At 41.4% G+C, this 23,483-nt stretch overlaps 1 protein-coding gene across 1 annotated transcript; it reads left to right on the forward strand.

Annotated features, from left to right (window-relative positions):
- The first annotated feature begins 125 nt into the window (after positions 1 to 125).
- LOC138606891 (cytochrome P450 2J2-like) lies at positions 126 to 17,749 on the forward strand. The gene is made up of 9 exons (XM_069679371.1): positions 126 to 329; positions 6,161 to 6,323; positions 6,568 to 6,717; positions 6,806 to 6,966; positions 7,215 to 7,391; positions 11,079 to 11,220; positions 11,513 to 11,700; positions 11,809 to 11,950; positions 17,574 to 17,749. The coding sequence occupies exons 1-9, from the start codon at positions 126 to 128 to the stop codon at positions 17,747 to 17,749; spliced, it is 1,503 nt and encodes a 500-aa protein (XP_069535472.1).
- The last annotated feature ends 5,734 nt before the right edge of the window (positions 17,750 to 23,483 follow it).

Below are 23,483 nucleotides of genomic sequence, written 5' to 3' on the forward strand. Positions count from 1 at the left end.
TTAAGAGTCAATAACATCAGGCTTCTCCCTCACAGGAGAAAGAGACAACAAAAGCCTTTCATCTCACAGAACAAGCAAGGAAAGCACAGGCATCATTTAGACAGACTTCAGCTCTTGTTTCCAAAATGGATTCAGTCTTTGCTGTATTTGGATCGTACTTTGACTGGGACGTCAAAAGTCTTCTGCTCTTTGCACTAGTTTTCATCCTCTCTGCAGATTATATCAAGAACCGCCGTCCGGCCAGCTTCCCTCCAGGACCCCGGACATTTCCTATTGTGGGCAACATGTTCTCTGTGGACCACAACAGGACCCATGAGAGTATGACACAGGTAGATCAACAAAAGATCAATAAGCAAACCAAGAGGAGCAACAAGTAGATTACTGCATATGCTTTATAACTGTGAGAAAACGACAGGAATGTGGGATGAAATTGTTGTTTTTCTAACTATGATCTTAAAAGTACAATTGATTAACACGCCAGCCCTGTCCATACTTGGTCTAATACCAGAGCCTAATAAACTGACTAAACTTGGCTTAGGGTGGGTTCACACCAGCCTTGTTTAGTCCGATTGAACCAAACCCTGGAGTGTTTTTCCCCTCTGTGCGGTTTGTTTAGGTTGGTGTGAACGCTGGAATCGAAAACGCACAAGAACACGGTAACAAGGTATTCAAACTGTTCAGTGAAAAACTAAAGGAGATTGGAACTGATCGAACTGTCAGTTAAAAGTAAAAAAAACTCTTGACAACAAAACATTAAAGATGCTATGTAACTTTCAGAAAATCCTAGCGACGCGGTCGGCCGTTGAGGGAACTGCAGTCAACCTTCTTGTACGAGCTTGCACGGACACTCACACGCATGAACGAGCATCTGGGGTTTTTGCCGAAGACACGAAAATGAGCATGCTCAATCTCGGAACTCACCGGCTCTGTTTACTTTTCACTGACGAGACGTGTTCATTGACCAGTATCATGTTGACCAGCATCATGTTGTCCAAAATCAACACTGGTGGTGAAGTTATTTGTCAAGCTAAACTGAGAACACTGACATACACACTCAGATAGTATTTTTGTTGTCATAACGTTAGCGAGCATGCTGAGGTTAGCCAACTAGCTCTAACATAACTTCACTGCATTAATCTGGCATTGTGCTTTGTAACCTAACGGCAAATTACTCAATTACATGCCAGATCAGCCCTGGGAGTCTGCATGAGTTAGCTGATGTTATCTACTCTGCGGTGTTTTGCTACGTTGCCTAACTTGCAAATCGTCGATAGTGTCATTTAGGTCGGTGTGAACGCCGGAATTGAACTCTGGTGCGGACTAAACAACCGGACCATGGTCCACTAGAAAAGACGGGTCTCGGTCCATTTCCAAACGAACCTCAGACCGGTTCTATTCTGGTGAGAACATAAACGGAGTTAAACCAGGACCTAAAATAGGACGCAAACCAAACCACTGTGTATTGTGGGTTGTTAACGGGTGCTTACATTTGCAGAGACAGGCAGCAAGATGAGTAGAGGACAGACGTTAGGGGAGCGACAAGGAATTAGAAATATGGGCTGACCAGAGAATTTCACAAATGCTTGTGGAAACGCATAAAAACATGGAGGTATTCAAAGTGTTAAGGGAGAAATGGAACTTATCAAATTTCCCCCCTCGGGATCAATAAAGGATTATCAATCAATCAATCAATCAAATTTTATTTGTATAGCGCCAAATCATAACCAGGGTTATCTCGAGACACTTTACAGAAAGAGCAGGTCTAGACCGACTCTTTGTTAAGTTATTCAAAGAGAGGCCCAACATCAATCCACCATGAGTAGCACTTAGCAATTCGGCACATTGGCAAGGAAAAACTTCCTTTTAACAGGCAGAAACCTCGAGCAGAACCAGACTCATGTTGAACAGCCATCTGCCTCGACTGGATGGGCCGAAAATGGGATAGAAGGAGATGCAGGATAGAGACAGGCAAAGAGAGCAACAACAACATATGTTCTTGTTACCACAACAACATATGTCCTTGTTACATGAACAACAACAGACACATACTTATGGTTGCAATGCCAATAATAGTGGTAGACTAGGGTGAAGATTGGCTAAATAAATAAATAAATAAATAAATTAGCGAGAGAAGCAGAGTAATGATAAAGGCTGAGGTAATCGTAATTGTAACAGTTGAAGTCAACAGGTCTACTATTAGCATTACCAGCAACAATAATGATACTATGGGGAAGGCTGATGTTAGTAGTTGTTGCAGTCGAGCAGGTCCACAGCAGCAGGTGGTCTGCAGCAACGATCCTCAGGAACCTTCAAGACAAGGGAGCACAAGAACTCCCGGGAAGATATGTGGTTAGTAATGTTAATGGGACCAGAAAATACAGAGTTAATGAGCTGCATTAATATGACAGATAGAGAGAGAGAGAGAGTCAGAGAGAGAGGAAGAGAGAGAGAGAGAGAGAGAGTCAGAGAGTCAGAGAGAGAGAGAGAGAGAGAGAAGCTTGGTGTGTCAGATCCCCCCGGCAGTCTAAACCTATAGCAGCATAACTATGGGCTAGTCCAAGCCTGAGCCAGCCCTAACTATAAGCTTTATCAAAGAGGAAAGTTTTAAGTCTACTCTTAAAAGAAGAGAGGGTGTCTGCCTCCCGGACCTTGACTGGTAGATTGTTCCAGAGGAGGGGGGCCTGGTAATTGAAGGCTCTACCTCCAACACTACTCTTAGAGACTTTAGGTACCACAAGCAGGCCTGCATCCTGGGAGCGCAATGTTCTAGAGGGGTAATATGGCACTATGAGCTCTTTAAGATATGTTGGTGCCTGACCATTAAGAGCTTTGTAAGTAAGAAGAAGGATTTTAAATTCTATTCTATATTTTACAGGAAGCCAGTGCAGAGAGGCTAATACAGGAGAGATGTGCTCTCTCTTCCTAGTTCTTGTCAGCACACGTGCTGCAGCATTTTGTACCAGCTGCAGAGTTTTTAGTGACTTATTAGGGCAGGAGTTACAATAATCCAACCTGGAAGTAACGAATGCATGGACTAGTTTTTCTGCATCGTGTTGAGACAGGATGTGTCTGATGTTTGTTGCGAAGATGAAAGAAGGCTGTCCTTGATATTTGTTTTATGTGGGAGATGAAGGACATATCCTGATCAAATAGAACTCCCAGATTCCTAACAGTAGTGCTGGATGCCAGGCTGATGCCATCTAGGGCAGCTATATCATTAGAGAAAGAGTCTCTAAGGTGTTTTGGGCCGAGCACAATAACTTCAGTTTTGTCTGAATTAAGTAGCAGAAAGTTTCTAGTCATCCAGATCTTTATGTCCTTAAGGCATGCTTCTAGTTTAGATAGCTGATTGGTTTCATCTGGCTTCATAGATAAGTATAATTGAGTATCATCTGCATAACAATGAAAATTAATGGAGTGTTTCCTCATGATATTACCCAGAGGAAGCATATATAAGGTAAAAAGAATCGGTCCGAGCACAGAACCTTGTGGAACTCCATGACTAACTTTGGTTTGCATAGAGGACACATCATGAACATTAACAAACTGAGATCGATCTGATAGATAAGATTTAAACCAACCAGTGCAGATCCTGTAATGCCAATTAAATGTTCTAATCTCTGTAACAGGATGTGATGGTCTATCGTGTCGAAAGCGGCACTAAGATCTAACAGGACGAGTACAGAGAGAAGTCCTCTGTCTGAAGCAGTAAGTAGATCATTTGAAACTCGCACAAGGGCTGTCTCAGTGCTATGGTGGACTCTAAATCCTGACTGAAAGTCCTCAAATAAACTGTTGTTATGAAGAAAGTCACATAATTGATTAGCGACTGCTTTCTCAAGGATCTTTGAGATAAAAGGAAGGTTAGATATAGGTCTATAGTTAGCTAAGGTGCCTGAATCTAGGGTAGGCTTTTTAAGAAGTGGCTTAATTACAGCTAGTTTAAAAGACTGGGGTACATAGCCCGTCGATAAAGACATATTGATCATATCTAGTAAAGAAGTGCTAATTGAGGGAAAGACTTCCTTAAGCAGCTTGGTTGGAATCGGGTCTAAAAGACAGGTTGATGGTTTAGACGAAACGACACATTATCTTATCTTAAAAGTAAAAAACACTCAAACAAAAAATTAAAGTCCACGATCGTGTTCAAAGTGATTGAGGAGTGTGCTCTCCCCTCTGTGTTTACTTCAGGGAGTTTTCCCACATGGAAATTGTGACCAATCAGAAAGCAGTTTCCTCGCGCATTAAAACTTTTAGTCGGCTGGTAAAAGCTGCAGTGTGAGTGTGAACCGAAACCAAACTAGAGGCAAAATGTAACATTGTAACATTTTGGTATTTGATTCGGATCAAACAAAAGGACTTTAGGTGTGACAGCAACATTGTTACCTTCAATGAATGGGTTGAACAATTATTCAAAATGGCATCATATGAGAGGTTGACATATAGAAAGAGGACGTGTTTAGAAGGTTTGGGGGGCATATTCAAGGGGGTCAGCTCCCTTAACCCTTAATCATCTTACAAGACTGGATACAATGGGATCACTATAAGAAACACTTGCCCCCTTTTTGTTCCCCTCTGTCTTTTTTCTTCGTGATTTTCTGTTCTGCTTGCTGTTATCTGTATTTATATATTAGTCTCTATTATTTTATTTATTAATGTTCTTTTCTTGTCTTATTTTGTTGTGTTCTTGACATGTTTCATGGCTATCTTTCGATCGTGTATACATGACACATGCTGTTCAAGTTACTGTATTTTGGACTTCGAGTGGGTCATGTTTCCTATATGTTTTAATAGCATAGAATAGAATACTTTATTGTCATTGCACAAATGTACAACTAAATTTCATTGCATCTCCTCTCAGAGGTAAAGTTTAAAACAAAACAAGAAACAAGTTAAAAAATGACAAACATTTACACAGAACAGCAGTAAGTAATGAATGGTAATAAGTAATCAGTTGATTAGCTCTTAGTCATGATTAATTGCACTTTGCCCAATATGTAGTCACAGTCCTACTTCTTAACAGAGTTCAGTTCCTTGATGGCACATGGGTAGAAACTGTTAAGAAATCTAGAAGTGCAGGTCTTCATAGACCTAAAGCGCCTCCCAGAGGGCCACAGGGTGAAAAGATGGTGTCCTGGGTGAGATGAGTCTTTGGTTATATTTGTGGCCTGACGTGGACATCGGGATCTGTATATGACTTGGATAGAGGGCAGCTGTGTTCCCGTGATGTTCTGTCCTGTCAGCCCCAGTACAGTTAGAAAACCACACCAGGATGCCACAAGAGAGGATGCTTTCAACAGAACAGTGATAGAAGGATACCAGCAGCTGCTGAGACAGGTTTGCTCTGCGTAGAGCTCTTAAGAAGCAGAGGCGTTGCTGTACCTTCTTCACTAGAGAGGTTGTGTTCACAGTCCATGAGAGGTCCTGGGAGATGTGTGTGCCCAGGAGTTTAAAGTCAGTGACTCTCTCCACTCTCTCCTCTGATGTGTAATGGACCAGGTTCCTCCTTTTTTTCTGAAATCAGTGATCAGTGATTTTTTTGTTTTTTGTTGGAGTGCCAGCTCATTGAGAGAGCACCATTTAGTCAGATTGTAGACCTCGTCCCTGTAGGCTGACTCATCAATGTTGCGTATGAGGCCTAGCACAGTAGTGTCTTCAGCAAACTTAATGAATGTGTTACTGCTGTGGGTTGGCATGCAGGCGCGAGTGTAGAGGGTGTAGAGAAGAGGACTTAGCAGGGGCTAAGTGCTGAGTGTCAGGGTAGATGATTGATGGTTCCCCAGCCTGCAGAACTGCGGTCGGTTTGTGAGGAAGTCTTTGATCCAACTGCATGTGTTCTGACTGACACCCAGTTCAAGCAGTTTGGTCACCATTCTGCTGGTGATGATTGTATTAAAGGCAGAACTGAAGTCCAAAAACAACATCCTCACATATGAGCCAGGGTGCTCCAGGTGAGTCAGTACAGTTTGGGGGGCTGTGTTAATGGCATCTTCTGTTGACCTGTTCGCTCTGTAGGCAAACTGATGTTGGTCCAGTGTGGCTGGAAAGGGAGGATTTGATGTGTTTTTGAAAGAAATTGCAAACCAACAGTTCAACTTATAGGATTTATACTGTTATACTGAGCATTGTGTTCTTCCTCCTCTCTTGAATCCACTCACAGTTAGCAGGGAAATATGGAGATGTATACAGCCTGCGAATGGGCCAGGAGTGGGTGGTGGTGCTGAACAGGTTTGAGGTTCTGAAAGAAGCTCTGGTAAATCAGGGAGACAGCCTGGTGGACCGCCCTGCCCTCCCTTTAATGCAGGATGTAAGCCATGGACTAGGTGAGAGGATGTAACACACACACACACACACACACACACACACACACACACACACACACAGAGACACACTCAAATACATACATACATACATACATGCATACATACATACAAACAGGCAAAGCCTTTGTACAAACAACACTCAGCTAACTATTATTTTTGCTCCTGTAATACTGATACAGGAAATCTTTCTTGAGTGAACACAATCCACCTAATTTGTATCTACTCTGAATGTATTTACAATCAGGTCTAGGTTTCAGTAATGGGCAAATATGGAAGCAGCAGAGGCGTTTTACCCTGTCAACCCTCAGACATTTTGGATTTGGCAAAAAGTCACTTGAACCTATCGTCTTGGATGAATTCACACATTGTTCAAAAGACTTTCATAGCTACAAAGGTAAATATTGAATGCACTGTGACACACTTAATTAGAGAACCCATCACAAATACAAAGTTCATAACTACTCTTCTGTTCTATTGTGGAGGTAAGGCCTTCAATCCACACCTCATCATGAGCAACGCTGTCTCCAACATCATCTGTTCCCTGGTTTTTGGACATCGCTTTGAGTACACTGATGAGAAGTTCAGGAAAATGATTAGCTGCTTTGCGAAAGCATTTCAGGTTGAAGCCTCAATTTGGGCACAGGTATGGCAAATTAAAGCTATTAATGAAATGTTAATGTTATGTGCCACTTCTGAGCAAATATTTCTCAGCGTGAAACACTCTTATCCATGAGGTACATGGTACTTAGTATAAATAGAGTTCAAGATGGAAAAAGTGTTAAATGCCCAAGAGTAGATTTGAACAGAATTTTAATATAAAGTGTTGATACAATCAGAAGATATTTTTCTGAAATGTCTTCATATGTTTCTGTTTCAATCTGCTCCATACAGCTTTACAACTCATTCCCTCTGCTGATGAGACGTTTGCCAGGGCCTCATCAGACAGTCTTGCATGTGTGGAATGCTGTAAAGGACTTCATAAGAGAAGAGATCAAGGAGCACAAGCAAAACTGGGATCCCTCAGACCAAAAAGACTACATCGACTGCTACCTGAATGAAATACAGACGGTGACTGGCTCTAAATGAGGCTTTGTATTGCTTATGAAGAGGCTATGTCAGTGATGTTGCTAGGTACGCGCCCTGCGTCTCTGACGCAATAAAATGTAAAAAGACATAGTAAACTCACTATCGATGCGCCCCAAGGACGCACCTCATCTTTCTCATGCAGAACGATTATGATCTAGATTTGTAGTGAAACTTGTGTTAAAATCAAAGTAATCCGCTAGGGAAACCTTGCTGTCAGAGCACTGCTGTTTCAACCCTCTGAGCATCTAATCAGTGCAGATGAGATCCCGTGTACACAGTCTTGCAGCGTGCTAGTTTTGCAGCGACAACAACCAGTCCGTCACTACGGGTTTCATTTCAACAATTAAGGAAACTAATTTTGTAGTGGTTAACACTGTAATGACATGAACAAAACAAACTCCAGTGGCTGTGAAAAACATACTTCCCAATGGCGGCCGCCGTTTTCTTATGCTCAGATGACGCCTGCGCATACATCCCGTTACCGCTCACTAAGTACAAGTAATCATTGACAAATATTATAAACTTGATTACCATTAAGGCTGCTCAGAATGCACCACAAATATATCTACATCATTTGATTTTTACTTCCCACTGTGTTAGTTAAGTTTCATATTTGTGCTAAAAGTTTCACAGTGATTGACTTAGTAAATGTTCAGACTAGAGGATTTTGGTTTATTTGTAGACTGTGTCAGGGTGATGAGAATGTTTTGTTCATGAGTTAAAATCAGCACTCCTATTGGTAATTTATTTTGGTGCTACAAAAACACTATTTTATTAGAACTTTGCATGTCACGCAAAAGATAGTTCAGTCAGACAACTCACGTTTGTATAGATTGACATGTTTATTTAGCAGCATAACATAGTTTGTGTTTGGTGTCTAGGCTCCGACCTCATCACTCCTTGCAGAATTATTTACCTGCCTCTTTTGAGGAGTGAGATAATCTCTTAAAGGTCCCATATTATGCAAAATTCACTCTGGAATGGTTTTCTAACAATAATATGCGCCCCCAGCCTGTCTACAAACCCCCTGAAATGAGAAAAGTCTATCCTCTCCTCTCTTGCTTGCTCCACTTTTCAGAAAATGTGTGCTGAAACAGCCCGATTGCAGCTTTTCCCTACATGACGTCATGAAGGGCAATAACGCCGGGAACACACCTGATGCCGAAACGCTGCGAAGCGCCGCGCAACGAAAAGCACTGGAGCACTTCCGTTCACACCAGACGCGCATTACTCCGCGCCGGTCGACAAGTGCCTCTGCTCCTCAGCTGTCGTTTACTCACATTTGGAGCTGTTTTTTCATCATGCTCTCTCTCTCTTGCTCTCTCTCTCTGTTTGCGTGTGTGTTTTGACACCCCGCCTGCACCCCCTATAGCCAGCCCACTTTGTGTCTCTCTCTTTCTTGTGTGTGTGTGTGTGTGTGTGTGTGTGTGTGTGTGTGTGTGTGCGTGTCTATGTCTGTGTGTCTTCATCTCTCTCGCGCTCTGTTTAGATACTGACAAATGTATAAAAGCACACAAATATAACCGCATTTGTCAATCGCGGTGTTTTATTTTGAAAATTGTTTAATTTTGAAAATTGACCGGATTCTCTCGTTGTTTCATGTGTGACTTCCTGCCAGGATTGACGCGATCGCAAAAAATAGACCAGACGCCGAAACGATCGCTGCAGGGCGCGAGCCGGCCACGAGCCGGCCATGGAGGTGCGTGCCGCGGCGCGTCTGGTCGGTTAACATGGGCGCCGAAAGGAAACTGGCTCCGCTTCTCGGCGCTTCGCGCCTTTTCGCAGCTTTTCACGGCGCTTCTGAGTCCGGTGTGTCCCCGGCGTAACACCTCCTCCAGGTTGGTGACCCCACCCCAGATAAATGTTTGGTCTGCCCCCTGAAACTTCCTCGCAGGCGCAATGTTTTTCCTCTCGCAAACGCTGCTCCGGTAATAAACATGGGGAAGGTACGGGCAAAGCACGGCAGTTGCTCTGTTGTTGGCTGCAGAAACGAGCACAGGAGTTATGTTGCTTTACTGGATAGGCCTACCGAGCGTGATAGCCTGTTGAATGTGGTTTTAGCATAGCAGCTAACGTAAGTTACTGTTGGTAACATAGTTTCTTTATACTACGTTAAAATCCATTACCACTCTACGGCCCGCCGGCGGCTGTCATCGCGATTACTACAACATTTGTCCTGCAGCTACGATGATAACGTTATGTTGCAACTCATGTGTCACATCTTTGGAAAGCTACGATCAAGCTCAAAATTCGATTGATATTAACCATTCAAAGATCCAATCACCACAGCGGGTGCAATCAACGGCAACAGAACATAAACAAACAATTACAAAACTGACGTAACTCACCAATGAAGGCTCACTGTATTCCACTGATGCATATTATTTTCATAAATTCCCTCCTGGTACATTGCTAAAGGTCCAGATGATATAATCCAGTAAAGTACTTAGTCCAAAAGCATTATTCCATCAATAAGTATCCATGGATCGCCGTTCGTCTTTACTAATCGGCCATCAGAAATGCCGCATTTCCCCGTGTATTTACTGTAATAACTTCATATTCCCTTTGAACCGCCGCTCCTTTCTAGGAGCTTCCATTACTGATTCTCAGCCTACAACAGCCAACCAGGGTCGGTTTTGAAGGAAGGTGCCTGTCCCTCTTTGACTGAAGGCAGAGCTGGCCAATAGCAACAGAATTGGCGCATGGTACCGGAGCGCAAGCCACAACCTCTTCATGAGAGGGCTGTGAACGGGGCGTGGACAGGCACAGCTCATTATCATTTAAAGCTACAGACACAGAAACAGCTTATTCTCAGTAGAGCTCAGCAGAGGGAGTTACAGGCTGGCTGAAGTCCAGGAACAAACTGGCTTTTTAGGCAACAGACTTCAAATTGACTGTTCTGGGACCTCTGAGACCTATGTGAACTTGCTGAAAAGGAGTGTAATATGGGACCTTTAAACCCCCAGCCAGAGCCTGCAGGTGGGGTGATGGTGGGGCTGAAGTCAGAGTGCAGACTGGTGCAGGGCAGCGATAGCAATGACAGAGCAGAGGGAGAGAGCGGAAATCTTGTAGCTTAAATAGACCACCAAATTGGTAGGAAGTGTTTGTCAGACGACTGTGGAGATGACGCATGTCAAGTGTGAATCAGTGCAGCTCGAGTTGTCTGCCTGAACTAGCATTTGTTTTGTAATTAACTTTTCAGATGTGCAATTTAATTATTTTAATTTTAGATACACTTTGAACATACGTGAATATATCTGTTAATTATAACTAAATTATACCATACCAACATCAAACATGAGTTTAACACTACAATTTCTCAAGAACAAAAAAAGGCTATTGGGGACCCATTGGATTTCCCAGGGACCACCTCAAACCACCACCCGTGGATTCTGGGGACTCACTACATTGAAAACCTGTCAACATCACTGACCATGCTCAGTTCCGATGAATGTCATATCTCTGAATTTTCCACCGATATAAGTACTATCAACTGTTATATGTGTGCTTCCACTTCTTGCTGGTGTTTGAAGAATAGCTCAATAACAGTCTTTTGAAGCTTTTTCAAGGAACAAGGTTCAGTACATGTTAATGTAGTGGTTCCTAAGTGCAGTTATTCTGAAATATTTTGCCACATACTTTAACACATGTACTTGTATATATTCTCAGAGTAAGGGGCAGCCTGACAACACTTTTGATGAGGAAAACCTTGTTAGTTGTGTCTTGGATCTGTTTGTGGCTGGCTCTGAGACCACATCCACTACCCTGCGCTGGGCTATCCTCTACATGGCAAAGTACCCTGAAATCCAGGGTAAGAGCACTGACCAGTAAACCACCAGTAAAATGACCACTAAAAAATGTGTTTTAGTGTTGATAATTTGCACAATATTAACAATCAATAATGATAAATATCCTGCATACGACAGTAGCCCTATACATGTATCAGTAAGTCTGTACAACAAACGTCGACCGATAAAATCTATTTCACTTTAATGGCAATGCTACATTGTGCTTCATCTCTTCAAATGTCTCTCATATTTATTTTTGCAGATTATTAATGAAATACTTTTCCTCTCTTGTCCGCTCCCCTTCCTGTTGCACAGCAAAGGTCCAGGCTGAGATAGACAATGTGATTGGACAGTCCAGACAGCCGTCAATGGAAGATCGTGCAAACCTGCCCTATACTGATGCTGTCATCCACGAGGTCCAGAGAATGGGAAACATAGTTCCTCTCAGCTTGCCTCATATGACCAACAAGGATGTCCAGCTGGGAGGCTACACTGTCCCAAAGGTCAGTTATCATTGCTGAATTTTAATGACAAAAAGTTGACCTGATTGTGTCTTTATGAATTACAATTATTTTATTACCTTAATTATACTTTATAACTTCAATCAACAGGGAGTTACAATCATTCCTAATTTGACCTCGGTGCTGTACGACAAGAATGAGTGGGAGACGCCATTAACCTTCAACCCAAGACACTTTCTGAACGAGGAGGGCAAGTTTGTGAAGAAAGCTGCTTTCATCCCATTCTCTTCTGGTGAGGAGCAACACAACACCTTGTTTTATTATTTTATTTTTATTTATTAAAGGTCGACCGATAGTGGATTTTTAAAGGCCGATATAATAACGATAGTTTGTAGCAGGAATAAGCCGATAGCCGATTAATCGGCCGATATCTCCCTCCCCCACAAAAACATTTGAAACTGATGTAAATGAACAATCTTTATCTTTATTACAAATCCTGTTGAACTGAAAGTCAAAGTCAAACAATTAACAAAATAAAAACATAAATCTGGAACAGAACATGAATACCTAAATAAATAAAGTAGGTAGTGAAGAAAATATATTCTGGAAATGAACATCAAACTCAAATTGTTAATACATACATTTGGAACTGAACCTCAATCTCAAAGTAATAAATACCTAAATAATTAAAATAAATGTATAAATCTGGAACTGAACATCAACTAACTGTAAAAAATCAAGGTGGGAGGGTTTTTTGTAGCTATTTTCCCTCCCTCAAGTCAGTAATCCCAGTTGAGAAGCCTGATATTGTAATGAAGGAAACAGAGCTTGTCCGCATTCTCTCCAGAAAGGCGGCTTCTCCGCTTGTCGTAGATGATCCCGACCTCGCTGAACACTCGCTCACTTGGGACGGTGGAGGGTGACGGGCAGAGATATTTTCTGGCCAGTGCAGCAAGTCTTTGAAATCTCCCCTCATTTCTCTTTCACCACTCCAAAGGCTTTGTGCTCCTATCCAACAATGGCTCTTTCATGTAACACACAAGCTCAGTTTCGAAGCTGGACTGGTCTTCTTCAACTGTGTGAGTTGCTCCAAGAAGTTTTGCATACAAGCTGTCTACAAGAGTTGGAGTGGGATTGGTCTCGACTCTCTGACTGGTTGCTGGATCCTCCGCTTCACCAGTCTCTTCCACTGTTTCTGCCATGTCATGTGCAGCTTCTTCTTTCAGCCATTCTTCTGCTTTCTCCAGTGTCTCTGCTGAAGTGAAGGCCTTGCCCTTGTAACGGGGATCAAGGACAGTTGCCAAAACCAAACACTTTGTGTCCTCTGCCTTGGTGAATCGCCTTGTCAGACTGTCCAGCATGGTCTTCCACAACGTTTTGATACCTGCTGAAGATGGACCCTGCTGTTGCAGCATCAGTTTCAACACAGATACACTGGGGATTACGCATGAAGCGGAAGACTCTGAGTGGCTCATTTCCAGTGTCACTTCCTCGAGTGGTTCCAGTGTCTCAATCAGGTTTGATACGATATCCCACTGTGCAGCAGATAGAGAGGTGATATGGCCATGGTCACTGGCATACACATTCAGTGCACGCCGTTGCTCATATACCCTCTGCATCATGTGCAGTGTAGAATTCCAGCGAGTCGGAACAGCTTGGATGATGCCATGTGTTGGCAGGCCAAGCTCCTCTTGAATTGCCCTCAACCTTTGTTTGGCCAGTACTGAGTGGCCAAAGTGACCCGCACAGCTCTTCAATGTGGCAATAATGTCAAGCACAGCTCTCTGACTGGAAAGGCCATCGTTGATCACAAGCTGTAGCGTGTGAGCAGTACAGCTTAAGTCTGGAAGCTCATCTAGCCTCAAGCCCTTCACCATGTTGGCTGCTCCATCCCTTAGAACAAGAATCACACGGTCTGTGTCAATTTTCCATGAGTCTAGCATTTCCAAAAATGTCTCCTGAATGTACTGTGCTGTATGTGATCCAGTCATAGTCTTCACATTTAACACAACCTGTTGTCTGTTCCAGTCCTTTTGGATAAAATGTCCAGTGAGGCTCATAAGTGATTCTGTAGTGCCTGACCAGCAGTCAGTTGTAAAGGCCATGTGTGGTGCCTCTTCTGGTGTGATCAGTCGTCACCTTTGTCACAACCTCAGCATATGTTTTGTCAAGCATCTGTGTACGGTAGAATTTCTCATCCTTGATATTGTATCGAGGCTCAGCAAGTCTCATAAGCCGCTGAAAACCAACAAACCACTGTGAATGGCTGGTTATCTGTAGCTATCATCTCTATGATTGCCTTGTCCATCTTCTTGGTCCTGTGGTCTGAAGCTGTTCATTTTGCCTGTTGATCGTAGAGTTGAGGGACTGTGACCTGTGGTTGAGACTTTTTTTGATGGTCCAACTTCTTCTTCATGGCATCAGAATGGGCCTCTGGATGGCAGTGCTTAAGATGAGCCCACAAATTGGAGGTATTTTTTGTTTTGGCTGTTGCTGATCCCATACTCAATACTTTATTCCACACATTACATTGTGCCTTTCCTGGGGCTATTTCTGTAAATTAGTCCCATACAGGGACTCTGTTTCCTCCAACTGCCATCTAATGTAAGAAACAAGAAAAATGTAAATCAATTCAATACAGCTATAAACTAAATATAAAGGCTATCAAATAGATAATGTATAGTACTTTATTATTTACAGCCGAATTGTAGCGAGCTTGCTAGCTAAAAAGAGACAGCAGCATGAGCTCGGCAGAAAAGCAGTGAAAGTTAACGATAGTCTAATTAATTAATAATGCAATACTATACACAAAAATCTTATCATGATCATAATTTGTTAATAAAGCTGTGTTATAAAGTTAACTTTAATTAATTATCCCAGGTACACATTACCTGTATGTCGTGTATGGAGATGCAAAAGGCGATGCACGTGATGCTCGTCCCCGCCTGAGGCTGCACAGCCATCGGCCACTATCGGAGCCCAGATCCGGAAATAAGAATAGTTTGTAATAAGTCCTATTGGAGCCGATTAATCGGCCAAAACAATCAATCGGTCGACCTCTATTATTTATTTAACCAGGTAGTCCCACTGAGATTAAGAATCTCCTTTTCAAGGGAGACCATGGGTCCGTTTCACAAAGCAGGTTTAGTGAAAACTCTGAGTCTGTTAACCCTGAAATGAGGGAAACTCTGAGTTTTCCGTTTCACAAAGGGAGGTAACTCAAACCAGAGAAAGAGGGGTAACCCTAGCCTGTTTCACAGAGAGAGGTAACTTAAGCTCTCGGTCAGTTACCGTAGTAACAGACTCTATGAACCTAACCTGGTTGCGAGCAGGTTTGCTTCAGGAAACTCAGAGTTTAGCTCTGTCTCCTCCCTCTAGAATATAAAACCCTCATTCGACTTCCTCATTCAGCCCGTCTCACGCGTGTGTTTGAGCGGTTACCGAATTAAAAGAAGAAACGTCGCGTCTCTGTGCTGCTCTGACCGCTTTGCAAAAGTCTTTTATATTTATGATAAAAAAAATAAATAGACAAATCTGTGTCAAGGTCATCATTTTTAGATTTTCCACCACCACTGCCGAGAGCACTCAAATAAGTAAAAATATTTTAAAAAATTTTAAACTAGCACATTCAGTCAATCAACATGAATTATAATGTATGTGAAGTCAGCATCATGTTAGGGATAAAGCTAATGCACATTAAAACAGCCACTGAATGATATTTAATTGGTTTAATATTTAAAATGTGATTGAAGTGCTTCCATGTATGTTTTTTTCTCCCGCTGGATTGCTCCTAAATTAATATACATTTTAGCTTCCGGTCATGATTAAGTATTAAATAAATAGACCAGTTCAAACTTGCAAATTTACTCTAGCAGCAGTTTCTTCCCATGCCGCTTCTCTCTCATTTGCAGCTGCAGCCGTGTTACTTTATTTTTATAAAAACATGCTCGTATTCGCTGAATGTCCGCATGAGGATGTCGAGCTCCACTGGTGTGACGTAGGAGGACCTCTTTTTGTCTACTGTTGCCATGGTGAATCGTGGTGTCGGGGCTCCATTAATGCTGGCTTTTTACAGTCAGCGTGCACGCACTTAACTCTGGCTGAACCTACTCAGAGTTGATTGAACTAACTCTGATCAGCTGTTCTGGAACCGAAAACTCAGTTTCCTATCTCAGAGTAGATCGACTCAGAGTTCGGGGTTAGGCTCAGAGTTTGTTGAACCTTCTTTGTGAAACGGACCCCTGGCCAAGACAGCAGCAAAAAACACAAAGTTGCAGACAGACGCACAAACAGGGACAAATTAAAAAAAGAAAAGAAAGTTGTACAAGCAGGCAATTTAAAGACATCGACATCTTATGGAATCCGCCTCTAAGTCTTTCATTTTAGATTTGAAAGCATTTAGCGAGAGTTGTTCCTTCAGTTTCAAGTCATTCTGCAACAAATTCCACGCTGAGGGTACAGAATATCCAAAAGCCCTTTTCCCAATTCCTGTCCGGGCATTTGGGACAGAGAGTAATAGTCCCGAGAATGCAGTAAATATTGTCCAGCACTTTTCTGCGTGATAAAAACACATAAGTAGTGTGGACGCAGACCAAGAATTGCCTTATATATAAAAGTGTGCCAATGTGTGAGCCTACGGGTCGCCAGAGGAGGCCAATCCTACCCAAGAGTATAATTCACAATGGTGAGTCAGAGCTTTACAGTTTGTAATGAACCTCAGGGATGCATGGTAAGCTGTATCAACCATATGAAGACACTGAGCAGAGGCGTGCATAAACAAAAGATCACCAAAGTCCAATACAGGCAAAAAAGTAGCAGCATTTTTTTTCATTAAAAAGGAAAAACACAACTTGTTCACGAAAATAGAAACCCAGTTTTAGCCTCAGCTTTCTCACCAGGTGCAGCACATGTGGTTTAAAATTAAGGCAGTCATCCTAAATAGCCAGGTATTTGTACAAGTGAACAACCTCTATCTGTTTTCCATCACGAGTGACCACAAAAGGCACAAATTGTGACACATTCTTTGAGTTGGAAAACATACACTGGGTCTTATCTGCATTTAAAACAAGTTTCAGCTCAAGCTGTGTATTTTGAACAATAATAAAAGCATTCTGCAATAATTCAATGGCCTGTGCAAGAGTTGCTGTACAGCAGTAAACAACAGTATCATCAGCATAAAAATGGAAATTTGCATTAGATACATTTTGACCTAGATTATTAACGTAAATTGTAAATAAGAGTGGACCTAATACAGAGCCCTGTGGCACACCCTTGTGGACAGTTACCATATCAGAGCACAGACCATCGTACCTAATGCAAGTGTCTAGTGTCTTTCTCTGTTAGTACAGGAGCCTGTCCCAATATACACTAGGACCCTATGTTGGTCAATGCATATTTTTGTAAATAGGACAAAAGCAAATTCTCACTATCAAGACAGACACACAGAACACAGAGGCAGGGCAAAAAACCTGAAATGGCGTGCATCAGAAATAATTCTGATTCATAAAACCGTGTGCATGCATATCTGAACGCAATGCCCCCTTTATAATTCAAGTCCACCTGGAAAAGTTTGTGGTGTATGTGTGATCATAACAGGTCAGGTGCTGGTAAATTTTGTGATATTCATTCTGCATAGTACATTTGTTCTGACTTCAGAGAAGCTAAAGAAAGGTTTTATTAAAATAAACTTAAAAATTTAGTAAATGGTGTTCATTTATAATTTTGACAAATAATAATTATTAATAATAATAATTTAAGGATTTTTCACCCACCTGTTCTGAAGTCATTGACATAGAAGAACTATTTACATCACAAGAAATAGATCAACATAAAAAAAAGATTTCACTTTCTTCACAAGGCTTCTGTACAAATCTGTGTCAGAAATGTGTTTGTTTTAGTGCGTTTTCTTGTTTCAGGTAAGCGTCTGTGTCTTGGTGAGAACCTGGCAAGGATGGAGCTTTTCCTTTTCTTCACCTCCTTCATGCAGTATTTCACGTTCTCAATGCCGGCTGGGGTTGAGCCTGTGATGGATTACATCTTTGGTGTCACTCTGGCACCGAGTCAGTATGAAATCTGTGCAACCTCACGCTAAGAGAATCTTAAAGTTGATTTACCATTGTTTTAAAAAGTCTTGTTTTTATTGATACTTTGATTAGCATGGCTTAATTGTCAAATATTTTTAGCACTTTTTGTGACATGAAGCCAGGTTTGAATTTCAGAATACTCCCTATGAACCTAAATAACACAGATGTGGACTTGAGACTTGGTGACTTGGACTCGAGTCGACTCGAGTTACTGTTTTGATGACTTGCGACTTGACTTGGCAAAAAATAAATGACTTGAGATTCAACTTGGATTTGCAAGTTAATGACTTGAGACTTGACTTGACTTGAGGCATGATGACTCGGATGACTTGTGTTCATAAGTTTGAATGTTAGCTGTTAAATATAAAATGATAAAATTCAATGACGACAAGTTCCTAACTATCAAGTATGTATGCAGCGCAAACTGGGAATCATGATTGGACGACTCAAAAAGCTCCCTGGTATGTGATTGATGGGTGTTGCCATAGTGAGGAGTTTGACTGATAGTCAGTCATCCAATCATGACAAAGACCCCCGCTACCCGAAGTTTTTCCCCAAAGAGAAGCCTCATCAGTTGCACTCATCACTACTCAATATGGTCTCAGACCAGACCATCATCATGTGTCTGTGCCAAGATAATACAGATACAATTCATTGTCATACTTTTTGAACAGGTTATATGAATTAGCCAAAAATATCATTATTAGACGGGCAACTAATACCTTGTCTTTTCTATTTATAAAGACCGGATACTACAGGTAAGAGAACAGTATCTTGAGTGGAAAAAAAGTGACTTGACTTGGGACTTGATTTGCCTTAACTAACGACTCGACTTGACTCGACTTGACTTGACTTGACTTGCCCAAGAAAAAAGGACCCGAGACTTGCTTGAGACTTGGACCAAATGACTTCAGACTTACGTGGGACTTGAGCCAAGATGACTTGGTCACAACACTGCTAAATAAGTACCTTCATTATTCAAATATTTCTTTTGCTTCCATTAATTAAGTCTAACAGCTATACATCTCAAAATGTGTATGATGTTATATTTTGGATTTCCAAAACATACCAATAAATATACCAACATTTGTGGAGTGTAAGGTTACTATCACTATCCAGATTAATCACATTATATTTTTGGATGCTGTACTTTCATTGTATAATGTAGAAGCACAAGAGTTTTGAGAGGAGATTCAAATTCAATTTTCTCATTTAATAGGTTGTATATTCATTATTAAGATTAGTTTAAGTAACTGTAAATTACTTTAGATTAGATTAGAAACATGATTGTCATCTTAGCAGCTCTCTTGGCAGCAAAAGCAAGTAAAAACATTCGTGTTAAAAAAAAATAGGACAGATATGTCAAATGTGTGTTCAAGCTGGTACCAATCCAGGTGACTGATACAATCCTACCACAAGACAGATTGTTCATCCGGCTGTTTCAATGGCGATGCAGATTCTGGATCACGGAAATCAAGCTGGGTGGCTCGCCATCAAGTGGAATCGCTGAATCTTTACTGGATCTTCTCACTCTCGCTATAAGACCTGACCTGCATTTTTACAAACAGGCTTATAGTGTTTGTTCTGCTCTCTTTATATTTCACTTATGTTCTCTTATGTTCATTTAAGTTATTATGTTGTACAACAATATACCAGATCATATCAATATCAAAATAAGCACCGACTGAATGAAAATACTTGATTGATTTGTTACTCTTAAGTTCAGCTTCAAATGATCAAATCATATTAGGAATATTTTGTTCTAATACAAAATACTAAGCATATATTAAAACAGTACAAATATCAAACGTGAAATGAGAAATTAACAGTTTTTCAGCTTAACCAATGCTTGAGTAAGCAATAAACCACATATATTTTACATATCAAACATCACAAACCTTACTTCTTGTGATTACACACAATACATTTCTCCAAATGCTCTTAGAAGTTAACAGTCACACTACGTTTTGTATTTAACTATTTTTTATGAAAATACTGCTTTACAAATCACTTCATCATCACTAGCAAAATAGGCTAAGTGATTAAGACCTTAACATTAACTTTGGAAGAAATTCCCGTTTTTTTAGTGAGAATAAATTGGTCAATATTACCATGAAAATGACACTTTAAGCATCAAATACATTGTCCTTCAAACACTTATTCACATATAACCACAGTAACATGCTAGATTTGGCGTAAAATGGAAATAAACTTCGTTGCTAACACAGAGAAATTAGCAAGACGTGAGCTAGCTTACCGCGGCTTGAAATGTGCGCGAATTACGATGAGACCGGCACTTCTGGTCGTCTCGTGGATCCGTTGGGAAACCAACATCGACGTAATCCAACAAATTCTCCAGTTCAATAACTGTTTTAACTCAGTTCTCACTGTTTCTCAACTTGTGTAAAGCTTATGTAAACTTATGTAACACGGGGCAACTATTTCAGCTCAACATGCCGACTCGGGGCTCTCTGTATCACAGACATCGTACATCGGTTTTGCAGTGCAGTCACATGCAGTGCATGTGACTGCACTGCAAAACCTCTGCAAGGAAAGTACACTGCAAAATTTTGTGCACTGCAAAACTTAAGTTAAATTAATTTAGGTAAAAATGGATGAAACAAAATATTTGACAAAGTTATCAAAACTGTAGTAGGCTGATCTGATAACTGTAAAAAACATTAACTTAAACTAACAGCTTAATACTTTAATCATTTTTATTTTAACTGTTATTCGGTTTGTGACTGATCTGCTTAGAAGTGCAGGAAGACGTGAACAAGCTCACCGCTGCCTCCACACACACCTGCTTCACCTCAGGGAGATTCCTGCTCCAGCCATGCACAGGCCAAAAACTACTGAGACCGACACAAAGCTCTCCAAAATGCACTCTCATTCTGATGCACGCTCTCTGTAATACAGCAGAAACCGACACACACGCAACTAAGAACTAAATTTATTATCATATTAATTCTCATTTTTGTTTCTGCTGGGCAGTGGGATCACTTCAGTGGCTTTAACATCAATGCTTCGACATGTATTGTACGTGTATGTACAGTAACCTGTGTTTTTTTTCTGCGTGTTCAAGGACACAGTGGAAAGAAATAAGTTGAATATGCTGGTTGGAGCCTGGTTTATGTAAGAAGAATGACTGAAATCCGCGGTGTAAATAGCAACATGCACCAGGCTCTTAAAGGGAATGAGAGCTGACACTCTGATTGGTTTAATTCATGCCATGCCAAAAACACGCCTATGAATAATCCAGGGACTTAAGCCCACCTCTTTGTGCCTTGCGCCTCTGTTTACACCCAGATTGTGCGCCGTCTAACTAGCAAAAGTGCGTCAGACACGCCCTAAATCACTTAGCACTATGCGCTTTACACTGTGCGCCTTCCACCGTCTAGATAGGGCCCAGTATTTCTGCCAGGGACAGTGCCTCAGTTCCTGCCTCACACAGAGTGATGTTGGCCTAATGCATGTTCTCGTAGGCTTGCAGGGGGTCATCTTGAGTAGTGGCATCATTTGAACCGTGACTAGACTTCCCTAAAGATTTTAAAAGACTTTGCAGAAGGCCTAATGATTATGAGTTTAGGCCCTAAGTCTAACCAAATAGTTTTGCTCCGAGGCTGTGGAACACCCTCCCCGACCACCTGAGGGCCCCACAGACTGCAGATGTTTTTAAACGGGATCTAAAAACTTATCTTTTTAAGAAAGCTTTTTGCTAAGTGCCTTTTATAGGCTCTCCTTTTCACACATATAATTTGTCTTGTTTTATCTTTCTTCTCTGTAGCACTTTGAGATTCCCTAAATATAAAGTGCAATACAAATAAAATTTATTATTATTATTATTATTATGAATGGCACAACAATGGGCCTCAGGATCTTGTCATGGTATCTCTGTGCATTCAAAATGCCATCAGTAAAATGCACCTGTGTTCGTTGTCCATAACATACGCCTGCCCATACCATAACCCCACCGCCACCATGGGCCACTCGATTCACGACGTTGACATCAGCAAACCGCTCACCCACACGACGCCATACACACTGTCTGCCATCTGCCCTGTACAGAGAAAACCGGGATTCATCCGTGAAGAGAACACCTCTCCAAAGTGCCAGACGCCATCGAATGTGAGCATTTGCCCACTCAAGTCGGTTACGACGGCGAACTGCAGTCAGGTCGAGACCCCGATGAGGACGACGAGCATGCAGATGAGCTTCCCTGAGATGGTTTCTGACAGTTTGTGCAGAAATTCTTTGGTTATGTAAACCGATTGTTGCAGCAGCTGTCTGGGTGGCTGGTCTCAGATGATCTTGGAGGTGAAGATGCTGGATGTGGAGGTCCTGGGCTGGTGTGGTAACTCGTGGTTTGCGGTTGTGAGGCCGGTTGGATGTATGCCAAATTCTCTGAAACGCCTTTGGAGACGGCTTATGGTAGAGAAATTAATATTCAATTCACGGGCAGCTCTGGTGGACATTCCTGCAGTCAGCATGCCAATTGCACGCTCCCTCAAAACTTGCGACATCTGTGGCATTGTGCTGTGTGATAAAACTGCACATTTTAGAGTAGCCTTTTATTGTGGCAAGCCTAAGGCACACCTGTGCAATAATCATGCTGTCTAATCAGCATCTTGATATGCCACACCTGTGAGGTGGATGGATTACCTCGGCAAAGGAGAAGTGCTCACTAACACAGATTTAGACAAATTTGTGAACAACATTTCAGAGGAACAGGCCTTTTGTGTACATAGAAAAAGTCTTAGATCTTTGAGTTCAGCTCATGAAAAATGGGAGCAAAAACAAAAGTGTTATATTTAGTATTTAGTTATGTTTATAGAAAAGATAGGAACTTGCATGGAGGAGGGGTTGCCATTCAGATTAAGCAAAATCAAGACACGACAACCTGTTGGTGGAGGTTTGGTAGGAATGATCTCATTGCATATGATCCCTACCAAACACCTTTTGGATGAACTGTAACGCAGACTGTGAGCCATGGCTTTATATCAGCATATTATTGGCCAGAGTTTTAGAACTAGATGTTCAAAGAATCAAATATTGGTGTAATTTAGCATGACTACTTTTGGCCACGTTGTTCAGCTGTACAGTTAAGAACTGCAACTTGGATAAGAGGGATGAAATTTGTGTCTTGAGCAGAATAGAGCTTAAACACAAGTAATCATTATCACATTATGTAATCATATGATAGAAACTGCATAAAGGTCATGTTAAAAAGTCCTGCAGGCTATTTCCAAGCATAACTTACTAGTAAATGTTTGAATTTCATATTTGCAAAGCAGAAATCAGCATCTCATTCTCACAGACTGCAAACAAAAGAAACAATTCCAAGAATGTAATAGTTTAAATTCACCAGTTAATTGCAATGAGGGAAAAATAAGAACAGATATCTAGGTTAAAGGTCATTTCAATCTTACTCTATTTGTTTTATATCTGATAAGACAACACTTCACCTTTCCACCAAAGAACAAATGATATTCATAACTGCTAAATTACTGTATAATAATTGCTTTATGGTCACTGCTTTACAGTGGGTAATATATTCCCTGTATAAAGGGATTGAAGTCCAATAGAGTGTCCAAGAGTGAATAACATCAGGCCTCGCCCTCACAGGAGAAAGAGACAGGTGATATTATTCACTCCAGGCAGGCAACACAAGCCTTTTGTTTCACAGAACAAGCAAGGAAAGCACAGCCTTCATTTAGACAGACTTCAGCTCTTGTTTCCAAA

Source organism: Semicossyphus pulcher, unplaced genomic scaffold (assembly GCF_022749685.1).
Source record: "Semicossyphus pulcher isolate SPU_LCO1_2020_fin unplaced genomic scaffold, fSemPul1.0.p SCAF_4, whole genome shotgun sequence".
NCBI classification, from domain to species: domain Eukaryota; kingdom Metazoa; phylum Chordata; class Actinopteri; order Labriformes; family Labridae; genus Semicossyphus; species Semicossyphus pulcher.

Excerpts from the sequence above, each read along its gene's own strand:
- LOC138606891 (XM_069679371.1), top strand. The coding sequence starts at position 126 with ATGGATTCAGTCTTTGCTGTATTTGGATCGTACTTTGACTGGGACGTC. Across the intron at positions 6,324-6,567 it reads GGATGTAAGCCATGGACTAG|GTCTAGGTTTCAGTAATGGG; the intron begins GTGAGAGGATGT and ends ATTTACAATCAG. Across the intron at positions 11,701-11,808 it reads GAGGCTACACTGTCCCAAAG|GGAGTTACAATCATTCCTAA; the intron begins GTCAGTTATCAT and ends TTCAATCAACAG.